At 34.9% G+C, this 11,890-nt stretch overlaps 1 protein-coding gene across 1 annotated transcript; it reads left to right on the top strand.

The window, feature by feature from the left end:
• The first annotated feature begins 2,384 nt into the window (after positions 1-2,384).
• On the top strand, positions 2,385-5,696 carry LOC127075712 (probable ADP-ribosylation factor GTPase-activating protein AGD11). The gene is made up of 9 exons (XM_051017173.1): positions 2,385-2,693; positions 2,839-2,963; positions 3,068-3,152; positions 3,290-3,365; positions 3,799-3,962; positions 4,049-4,286; positions 4,389-4,505; positions 4,727-4,822; positions 5,227-5,696. Exons 2-9 carry the CDS (start codon positions 2,921-2,923, stop codon positions 5,506-5,508), a joined length of 1,101 nt encoding a protein of 366 aa, XP_050873130.1. The 5' UTR covers positions 2,385-2,693; positions 2,839-2,920; the 3' UTR covers positions 5,509-5,696.
• The last annotated feature ends 6,194 nt before the right edge of the window (positions 5,697-11,890 follow it).

Here is an 11,890-nt window from a genome sequence, read left to right as displayed (position 1 = left end):
GAAACATCTTCCATTTTGGACAATCTCATACAAATAATTTTTTAATTAACTTAATTCTTTTCTTGCTCACAAAGATGACCAAATGTGACAAATTGCAACCAATCATAAATCGGGTTGACAAATTGCAACCAATCATAAATCGGGTTGACAAATTGCAATCAATCAGGTAGAAGTCTGACAAATTGAGAAAGATTTTGATATTTTAGTGATTTGTTTGACTAAAAATGAAAAAAAAATCCAAAAAAAAGTCTAATTAAAAAACGAAAATAATATTAAAATATCCCTTAAAAAGTCAACATTTGACTTTTTAATAATATTAACAAAAATAAAAAATTAAAGGGAAACATGCAAGGGCGGAAAAAGATTAATTTAGTGTGCTTAAGGTTGATTTTAGAGTAGAAGATGCACATTCAATTGGTCAGGCTATACAACTTGTATTCAAATTCTCGAAGACCTACAGGGATGTAGGTCCGAGACACTCCTATTCGTCTTTAATTGACCAATTAAGTTCGATCATTTTTATTAATGATTTAAATATATTTGGTTGTATGAACAAAAGTCGTTTAATATAATTAAAAAAAGAAGTTTGACAATTACATAGAATTATGTACAAGCTAATGATTTTTCCTAAAAAAGTTACTCATAAGTAATTAAAATTATTTATAAGAAGATAAAACAAGAAAATAATAAATAAATAAAAAGAGAAAAACAAGAATAATAAAACAAATAAAATAAATAAAAGAAAGGTAAAACTAAGAAATAGGGGGTGCGAATTATGTTGAAGAAGTAAAAAAGTGAGGTACAAATAAGAAAAATGCTAAGGCCAAAGACCCATATTTTGAAACCCTAATTGCATTTTAATTAAAAAATAAATAATAATAAAAACTTGAAATAAAAGTTAACATGGGGGCAAGCAACTACAAGAGGTGCAAAAGCAGAAGACTAGTAATGGGCTTTGAACGCAAAAGAAGAATAAAGCAAGAATAAAAAGGAGAGGTGTGCATGAGTAGAGGCAGGTTCACACATGCATTTTTAATTAAATTTCAATTGGCTCAAATCTAAAAAAAAAATAATGAAATAAAAGTAAAAAGATGGTTTGTCATAAATCGAAATACGATGCAAGACTAAAGAAAGGTGAATATTAAGTTAGAGTTTTTTTATAAGATTAAAAAATGAACGTAATTGAAAAACTAATGTTACAACATCTAGATCTAAGAAATTTATAATAGTGACGATTATTATCCAAATTAACTTAAAATGAATCATAAAAAGAATAAAAATGAAAGATTAAACAAAAGAAAAATGGTGATGGGTTAAGAGCACAATATTCAACTAACAAAACAAAACCCAAAGCTTGCAACGGTGATTGTAAGATTTTTGTTGTATGTTGTGAATTTTTTTGAATAATTTGTTGTTTGGTATTGTTGAAATTGAGTGAAAAATCATGTTTGATTAGAGTCAAGAAAACTTGGTGATTTGAGTAAAGTGGCAAAGAAATGTGGAACAAGATCTACACTTAAAGAAAACCCTATTTTGTTGTGATTCGAGTCAAGCACAAGACATGTTTTGACTCAAACAAGTTGTGATTCGAGTCGTGTGTAAGTCACAATTGGATCGAACAAGATAGTGGCTAACAGGCACTCTGTGATTCGACTCATGTGGAAGTTGTGATTCGAATCACATGGTTCCAAGATTTGAATCAAGTTCAATATGTGACTCAACTCATATACTTGCCAAAGCTCATGTTTTCCCCTTGTTTTGGTTTGATTCAACTCACAAGGTTGTGTGATTCGAATCACACACCCAGAATCTCAAATTTTGAAAATTTCAAAGATATCTTGAGATTTTACTTGTGTCATGACTTGAACCAATCTCATTTTTGATAGTAGCAACAACTACATCAGCTTTTGCAGATCGAGTTTATCTTGATGTTGCCATAATCTTAAATAGCATATTTTCGAGTTTCAACAATGTAAGTTGATATTACAACGATGAGAATATGAGATCTAGATCTGAGGTGAAGATATTATAGTTTTTGTAGAAATTCGTGGTAATCAAAAATGGATTCTCACCAAAATCGTTTTGCAAAAAAAATTAAAACAAATTGGTCCATAATAAACACATATAGACACATGTATCTTTCTTTTCTTTTTTAAGTGTAAAAAAAGTCTTATTTTTTATTTTGTAATTTATTTAGACATATAATTTTAAAAAAAGTAATTTTTAGTCAATTAAACGGAGAAGAGACAATTTTTCTAGAATTTTAGTTTTGTTTTAGAAAAGGCAACATTTTTTCATGTTACTTGGTGTGTTAGGATTCACAATTTTTTTCCATAACCAAATTTGTTACATAATTAGTTAAAATATAATCATTTGTTAAAAAATAAAAAAACAAATTCTTACCTGTCTCTCTTTATCCTGAAAGCCTGTGATTTGCTGCCACTCCCATAATCACAATACATTTACCTTCTCAATTCAATTTTCCCAAACTTTCAACCTTACCTTCAATTCTTGTCAAAAACATTTTCTTGCAAACACCCGTTTGAAAACCTTTCAAGATTTTTCAATTTATTCCCAACCCCATTAATTGTACACAATTTCTTTGTTGGTATTTAATTTTGCATGCCATTTTGGTTTTTTCTCAGAAAAATCACCATTGAGTTCTTTTGATGCCAACATTTAAAAGAAGAAAGGTAATTTCTAATATTTTGATCCATTATTTTTTTATTCAAAAATTATTTCTTTGCAACATTTTGTTCATGTTTAGTTTTTTTTTTTTTTTCATTTTTATTTTATATGATTTATGGTAGATGATGATTATTGATATGTGCAATGCAGAAAAGCAACTCACATATGGCTGGTTGCAAATTCTAGCATCATTTTTTTTTTTATATTTTGGTTTCAAATATTGGAATCTACAATGTCTTCACAGCAAGAAAATTCTGATGCAAAAGATTTATCAGGTAAGAACATCTCTTCATTTTGATCAATTTTACACAAAAATAAGAATAAATTTATTTATTCATATTATACAATCTTTTTCAATAACCATTTTTCCAATTATTAGGTCCACACAGAAGGATAACGAATTTGATGCATCAAGCTGGAAACAAGTTTTGCGCGGATTGCGGAACTCCAGAACCAAAATGGGTGTAAGTGTTCGTCCGGTTTTCGTTGGAGTTCGATCTTTTAGGATTGTTCGTTATTTTTGTTTAAATCTAATTATCAATAGACGATTTTTTTCATCATTAGTTTATGTTATTCATTCAATTTCTTTGTTGTACATTAGATCTTCAAGTCTTGGAGTATTTATTTGCATAAAGTGTTCTGGCATACATAGAAGTTTAGGAGTCCACATATCAAAGGTATGTTTCTTATACGCATTACATGTTTATCGAAATGTGAACTCGACGATAGACCAGTGTTATCAAATATCCGTATTTGCAGCGCTATGGCAGATATGGATGGCGGTTTTTGGGATTGCCGCAATAGTAAATATATGCCGATATTGCAGGTTTTTCTGTCAGAATCTGCTATAACAGCGCCGCAAAGCGTCTGGTATGGCGGGATTTTGGTAAATAAGGTCTCCATAGTAACTTATGAAAAAAGCTTATAGCTTATTTGGACAGTTTTGTTTTATTCTATCTTTTTTGTTATAAAAATAGTTTATACATAAGCACTTGTATGATAAGCATTTATTCTATAAGCGCTTAATTAAGCTGTTAATTTAAACAACACTTTAATCAAATTCGCTAGTTAAATACCGCTACATGAGCACTACATGTTTAACTATTACAGGTTGCATCGTTGAAGTTAGATGAATGGTCGGAGGAACAAGTCGATGCATTAGAGAAGTTAGGTGGCAATACATTGTTAAATAAAAAATACGAAGCTTTCCTCCCAAGTAATATAAAAAAACCAAAACCACATACCTCGATCGAAGACCGCTGCGATTATATCAGGTAACTAGAACGAAATAGAGCTCTCTTTTTTTTTAGGAATTATAATTACACCATTCGTATTAATAAATCTCCTATTGGTTTTTCAGGAAAAAGTACGAGCAACTTCAGTTCATGGAGTGTGATGACAATTCAGCATGTGCAATTGTACCCTCTCGAAGAAGAAGTTTATCGTTGGCTCAGAGTAGTTCTTCATGTTACACTTTTCATATGGAAAACAAAAAATACGACAAAGCCCCAACCAAACATCGTATCGGAAACGCATTTCGAAATAGTTGGACAAGAAAAGATTCTGAGCACAAGTCTTCAAAGAAGAGCTCCTCGTTGGTAATGTTTTCAGTTGATGAATGCTAGTTCTGTTCGCAATCTTTCATATAAACTAAAATACTCCTTTTGAATACTTAGCTTGGTTGCAATTTACTGTTATAGGCAGGTATGGTTGAATTTGTTGGGTTGATTAAGGTTAATGTTGTAAAAGGCACTCACTTGGCTGTTAGAGATGTAATGACAAGTGACCCTTATGTGATCCTTTCTTTGGGACACCAAGTGAGCATTCTTCTCTCTTAACTACTTGAAAAATACTCTCTCTGGTCCTTATTATAAGAATCAATGTATCTGGACTATATATAGATCAGGTATATTGATTATTCAATGCATTTAAAAGACAAACTTTTTCTTATAATAAGGACCAGATAGAATATATATATATATGAAATGAAGGAAATGAAACGTGTTTAGTGTAACACTTTTAATATCTGTTTTTGCAGTCAGTAAAAACGCGTGTTATAAAGAACAATTTGAATCCAGTTTGGAATGAAAGTTTGATGCTATCAATTCCAGAAAACATTCCTCCCCTTAAAGTGGTATGTCAATTGTAGTTTTAAGTTTGTGTTCATCATAAAAGGGAAAGGGTTTCAAAATGGTATAGTTTTATTTGTGTGGCCAAGTCTTCTTAATTTTCTGTTTGTGCCTTCTTTTTTGTTTCACGTGCTCCTTTCTTTCGGATATGGATTTCCTGCATTCATACGGTCGTTGATTTGGAGTATCAGACAAAGATCGAACGGCTCATGTTCTGACTTTTGATAGTAGACCCGATTTATTAAGTTCAGAACATGGACCGTTTAATCTTTATCTAATAGTCCAAATCATCGCATTACAATGACAAATGCGCAATCCCTTGACGATAATGAAGTGGGAACCGTTTCTTTCTTGATGCCATTATAAATGACAATTATGTTTAATTAAACCTATTGCGGTTGCTATGCAGCTAGTGTACGATAAGGATACATTTTCAACCGATGATTTCATGGGGGAAGCAGAAATAGACATTCAACCACTGGTTTTAGCCGCAATTGCATATGAAAAATCTATGGTGAACGAGTCGATGCAGCTAGAGAAATTTGTAGCAAGCAGAGACAACTCTCTTGTTAGAGATGGTGTGATATCTCTTGATGAAGGGAAGATCAAACAAGAAATCTCAGTGAGGCTACAGAATGTTGAGAGAGGTGTTCTTGAGATTGAGCTTGAGTGTGTTCCTCTTACTCAATAGCTTGGATTGAAAGTTAAGGGCCAAGAGGACTCGGTTGAACATAAAATTTTGGAGCTTATTAATTTGTTTGAATATTATGTATATTTCCCTCTACTAATTGTTCTTAAGGAGTTAACTTGGTTTTCCAATTATACTTTCAAACACTTATTGTGAGAATCTTGACAAAATAATTTGCAATTTATTCTTAAGAGATTATTTTTAAAAGGTTTATCCATAAATTTTCACAATTGTTGGAACTTGGAACACATACCTAAAAAAAATCTAAAACTTATATATACTCTCCAATTCAAAACAAGGTAATGCTTTGAGTTTTATACTTCTTTCATCTCATAATGAGTGTCTTTTATCTCTAATTAATATTATCTTATGTGTTTCACTCAAAATCAATACATTATGTGATGTAATTAACTCTCTTTCATCAATATTTGATAAGGTTAATTCGATAAAAATTATGGTTCTTTTTCATTTATAAGTTCTCTTTATTTGTATAAATAATCAAATGTCATAATCATAGATAATAGGGAATATAAAAATGAAGAAAAACAATATAAGAACATGGTGAGTAGGACAAAAGAAAAAGAAAATATATAAACAAGCAAGGTTGTTGCCATAATACACCCATAGTATTCACAAACGGCACATTATTTGACGTGGGAGAGAATCCCGATATTTAAAATTAATGGTAGATTTTGCTCAAAATACTCTAAAGCTTCAATCTAGAACTTCGATAAGAAGGACGTATAGATAGATGGAGCTTCATTCATACACGGGATGCTTGATCCAAATTATCAATCAAAGAACGTATATAAACCTCCAAACGCGTTGAATGCAAGTATTATCTTATTCTTACTCTTAAACTATATTTTTAAAATTTTATTGACTTGATCTTTTGAGTGCTAATCTTACCGACTCTCCATCGTATCGAAAGCTCTCGACACCACCCCAGAAGAGCATGTCCCACCATTACACATATTTCTTTCTCCATCTTAGAACAATGGTGTCGTATATGGAAATCGACTTTTGATTCTCACGAATTTTCATATCAAATTCCTCTGAATCTAAAACTAACATCTCACCGACAACAATCTCGCACAATCTGTGATGGCAATCTCTAATCTGACTATCAGAGTCACCTCCCGAACTTTTATGTTAAGATCGTAAACAAACCTTCTTGTTTCCTCATTGACGGGGGATCGTCCAGTAAAGAAGAGATGAGTTCCTTGATTTTCAGATAGCGGAAGGAAAATCGAAGAAGGAAAGACACATTATAGGGTTCCAAGATAGTTAGAAGTTCGAAGGGATCCTTAACACGACACTTTCGTTAGTGGTGAATATTGTTGTAGATAACCACGTATTCTTAAGAATCTTTATCAATGACGGAAGTTCTTGCGACGTCATGTACATCGGTGTATTTGTAAAGTTATGGCTGAGCAAAGAAGACCTCACCTCATATGAAGGTAGGAGTCTCCAAGTATTCAGTGACTTTATCACTCATTTGTGTGGTACTAAAGAATTGTTGATTTTTGTTGGAGAAAAAAGAAACAAGAGGGAAGTGAATGTGCGTTTCTTGGTGGTCCCTTGTGAAAGTGTTTACAATTGCATTTTTGGAAGGCTTTTCCTCACAGCATTGAACGCACTAGCTTCCAATGTCCACCTAAAGATAAAATAGCACAATTTCTTCGATGAACCAGTTGTCATCCCAGCTGACTTGCGCGGAGCCCGCCTAATCCGTGAAACATTTTTGAAAACCCCTATGTAATTGTACTCGCTCTTAAACCGATGATAAAGAAGAACCATGTCCTCATTGTTGAAATAGTTGATATCGATATGTCCAACGATGAAACTATATTGAGTGACGAATCGAGCTCAACGATGAGGAGGTGAAGACCCTGACACCAGTTTCCAAGCAAAAATTTTGAGATCGTAAAGCTTGAAAAAAACCCTTCCAGGTTTGTAAGATAAGGCATGACATGCCGATATTGGTGAAGAGAGGTATTGTCAAATGCATAAGAGATAACATTGGCCTCTTCGCAATTTCCGTTGACAAAATTCCTAACATCGACTCTAGCATAACATGTCACCAGCTAAATATTGACCCTTCCATTTGATATGTAGCCCTGAGGAGGAGACGATAACCCCCCAAAAAATTCTAAGCCTCCATGAGCATGTTATGAGGCTTACTCCATGCCAACTTTATTTCCGAAGTAAAATGCATTGAATGATTATCTAATATTGTCCTATCTAAAAAGGTGTCTGGCAAATTAAGTATATGTGTAGACTACACCAACCTCAATTGAGATTTCCCAAGGATTTGTATTCTCTTCCCAACATAAACAAGTAGGTAGATGATTCTAGTGCATATAAATTTTTATCACTCATAAACGCGTACTTTGTATATAACTAAATCCCAATGCATGAAGCAGACATGGGCAAAGCCGTTTGCATGACCGAATGTGCCAACTACCGATACACCTCCATGCCCTTCGGCTTGAAGATTGCATTTGCAGCGTGTTAAAAGATGATGAATAATATATTTGAGGAAAAGAACAACAAAATAATAGATGTTGATTCTAAGTGTTGGCAGCAATTTTGGTAAAACAAAGAGTGTTCACAAGATGTTATGTGTGATGTCTTAACATGAGATATCCTATGTACCTGCTGGAGTTAAAGAAGATATGCAAGCAGGATTGTTTCAGAATGCCACATACAAAGACAAGGCTTCTGATATTTGGTGTACCTGCTGGAGCTTATATGGAAGACATATGCTGCAGGATTGTTTCCGTTGACATACTCATTGTCATGGTAACTGATATGGCTGTACCTGCTATAAAAGGAAACTGGATTATGCAGGATTTTTCCAGATGTCAGACCCGATGTCATGACATCCTGTACACAGAACATTCAGTATGAATGTCTGGTATTTTGTGATTGCACAATTGGTGGCAATCATTGGTTGATTGAAGATATGGCTAGCTGGCGCAATCTATCAGGGATATCAACCAGATTTGTTTATTTTCCAAGGAGATCTTTACAGCTGATATGAAAAGATTTAATTGGAAAATATATTTAGGGTTTTCAAGCTGTCCAATGTTTCTATAAAAAGGGACTCAGAAAATCTGATTTGACACACAACCAAGACTGAGCGAAATTTAGAGAGAGAGCTAGGGTTTGTGTCTGTAGGTCATTCAAGTCATCCATAGATGATTGAATTGGACTAATTTGTCTTCTTGATCAAAGCTTTGAAGCAAGATCAAGAGTGTGTCTTCTTGATTGAAACTGTGAAGTAAAATCAAGAATATTGTAATTGAAAAGTATTTTCTTTTCACAAGGGATTGTTGTTTAAAATCACGGGTGTGTGATTGTAAGGGAAGTGAGTGGATTCTCATATCTAAGAGTGCTTAGGTAGAAATTGCACGGGTAGAGATTAGGTGAGAAAGACTGTAACTTGGTGAAGTGTACGGATAGTCTTTAAACTAATTCTATTATAGTGAATTTCCTTCCTGGCTTGGTAGCCCCCAGACGTAGGTGAGTTGCACCGAACTGGGTTAACAATTGCTTGTGTTATTTGCTTTACCATTCTGTTTCTGTTTATCCATTATTTATAACCAGATATCAGTGTCGTGACATTACCTTCGACATCTTATATCTGATACCAGAATTTCAATTGGTATCAGAGCAGGCATCCTGCTCTGGCTCTGGGTGAGATCTAGGGAGAATAATTTTTGGTACAATGGAGAGGGATGGAGGATCTGTTCATAGGCCACCAATTTTGGATGGTTCTAACTATGACTATTGGAAACCAAGAATGGTTGCTTTTTTAAAATCCCTTGATAACAAGGCGTGGAAAGCTGTCTTGACAGGCTGGGTGCATCCTGTTGTTACTAAAGAAGGAAAAGCCACCACTGAGAGAAAGCCTGAGGAACAATGGTCCAAGGAGGAGGATGACCTAGCCCTTGGGAATTCTAAAGCTTTGAATGCCATCTTCAATGGAGTGGACAAGAACATCTTCAGATTGGTAAACAATTGTGAAATAGCTAAAGATGCTTGGGACATTCTCAAGACCACTCATGAAGGCACATCCAGGATGAAGATGTCTAGACTACAGCTACTCACCTCCAAGTTTGAAAACTTAAGGATGAAAGAAGAAGAGAATATTCATGAATTTCACATGAGTATCCTTGAAATTGCTAATGGCTCAGGAGCCCTGGGAGAAAAGATGACAGATGAAAAACTGGTAAGAAAAATTCTCAGGTCACTCCCCAAGAGATTTGCTATGAAGGTAACTGCCATAGAAGAGTCTCAAGACATCTCCAACATGAGGGTAGATGAGTTAATTGGCTCCCTCCAAACCTTTGAGATGGGATTGATTGAGGGAACTGAAAAGAAAACCAAGAGCATTGCCTTTGTTTCCAACACAAAAGAGGAAAACAGTCAAGATGTGGATAAAGAATGGGCCAATGAAGTCGCAATGCTGGGGAGACAGTTTAACAGACTGTTAAAGAAAATGGATGTCAGATCCAAGGCAAATGTCAAGAACATCTTGTCTGACATCAGTAAATCCAACAATGCTGGAAGAAAAGCAAGAGCAGATGAGAAGCCCAAAGAAGGAAAAGAGGTTCAGTGCTATGAATGTGATGGGTATGGACACATCAGGTCTGAATGTGGGACCTACCTTAAGAAACAGAAGATGAGCCTTGCTGCCACATGGTCTGATGAGAGTGACACTGAAGAGGCTGCAAATCTTGTGACTGCTTTGACAGGAAGATGTGAATCTGATGAAGAGTCAAGTGATGGTGAAGTAACCTTTGAGGAATTGTCCTCTACCTACAGAGAACTGTGTCAGAAAAGTGTTGAACTGAACAAACAGTCTTTAAATCAAGAAAAGGACATAACTCAACTTGAGAATGAGAAGGTAGAATTCTTGGAAGCCATCTCCAAATTGAAAACAGAAGTTGTGGCTCTAAAGGTCAAGCTAGAAGAAGATCAACAAGTTGAGAGCCAGAAGATAGTCCAACTAGAGAAAGAAAAAGCAGAACATGTGGAAACTATCCTCAAGCTAAAGACTGAAGTTGTGCTCTTAAACTCAAAACTAGAAGAAACAACCAAGTATGTAAGGATGCTGAACAATGGATCTGACTCTTTAGACAAGATTCTTCAGACTGGACAAGTCACAGGAGTCAAATCTTGATTAGGGTACCATAAAACCAAGGCTGAAAGTAGCTACACTGGCTGCAAACCTCGAGCTAAACCTAAATGCAGCAAGAGTAAGAGGAGTTCCAAGATGTCACATCATATGTCACACCATCAGAAGAAAGAACAACAAAAATACAAACACCAAAGATGGAGATGTCATTACTGTGGGAAATTTGGACACTCAAGGGCCTTCTACTATAAGCTGTATGGTTACCCTACCCACCTTCATCAGCAACAACAGAAGAGAAGACAGCAGTATGGCAGACACCAAAAATGGAGATGCCATTACTGTGGGAAAGCTGGACACTCTAAGTCTTCCTGTTATAAGCTGTATGGTTATCCTAGCCACGGGCATCAACAGATTCACTATCAACCCAGACCCAAATATTACAGGCCTATCAACAAGAAGCAATGGGTTCCTAAGACTAATGTCACAAGTCTAATGGCTCTCAAAGAAGAATGGTATTTTGATAGTGGATGCTCTAGACATATGACTGGGAACTCAGACTTGATAACTGATCTTCACCCTCATGACTTAAGCTATGTTACCTTTGGTGATGGAGCTAAAGGTGAAATAAAGGGGATAGGCAAGCTTGAATGTCCTGGAGCTCCTAAACTTGACAATATTCTTCTGGTCAAGGGCTTGACTCCAAATCTAATAAGCATCAGTCAGCTAGGGGATCAAGGTCTGAGTATCATCTTCACTAAAACTGAATGTCTGATTATGAACAAAGACAGTGAAGTAATTATGAAAGGAATCAGGACCAACAACAACTGCTACATGTGGAGCTCTCAAATGGATAATCCCTCTAAGATGAGTACTGTTGCAAGAAGAATCATCAAGGGAAAATTAGGGGCGTGTTTTTTTGAGAAAGTATGGCAATTAATGTGGAGTGGAAAAGGCAAGAATAATATTGTCTGGCCAATGAAAAGAAAAAACCACATTACTAATGAACCATCTCTTAGTATTGGAAATAACACACTCTGCCTGAACACAATCAAAGAACCTTTGCTAGGGCAAAGAAAGTTTTCTCAGAAGTTCAATAACATGTCTCAACATCCGTCAACATCTAGCTCAAAATCCTTTCATACTAGAACTTCCTCCATGGAATTTTTAGATGAAGATTTGATGGAAGTAACTCCTCTGTGTATGATACCAGGTAACGTTCCAAGTGCACCTTCCATGGCC

This window comes from Lathyrus oleraceus, chromosome 4, assembly GCF_024323335.1.
Source record: "Lathyrus oleraceus cultivar Zhongwan6 chromosome 4, CAAS_Psat_ZW6_1.0, whole genome shotgun sequence".
Taxonomy (NCBI): domain Eukaryota; kingdom Viridiplantae; phylum Streptophyta; class Magnoliopsida; order Fabales; family Fabaceae; genus Lathyrus; species Lathyrus oleraceus.
Note: the sequence above shows the minus strand (reverse complement) of the source record. Positions and strands in the feature narration are given on the sequence as shown.

Bases quoted from the DNA above. Each gene is read 5' to 3' on its own strand.
- LOC127075712 (XM_051017173.1), top strand. From the start codon at position 2,921: ATGTCTTCACAGCAAGAAAATTCTGATGCAAAAGATTTATCAG. The intron at 3,366-3,798 runs GTATGTTTCTTA...TAACTATTACAG, and splicing joins TAGGAGTCCACATATCAAAG to GTTGCATCGTTGAAGTTAGA. The intron at 4,823-5,226 runs GTATGTCAATTG...GTTGCTATGCAG, and splicing joins ACATTCCTCCCCTTAAAGTG to CTAGTGTACGATAAGGATAC.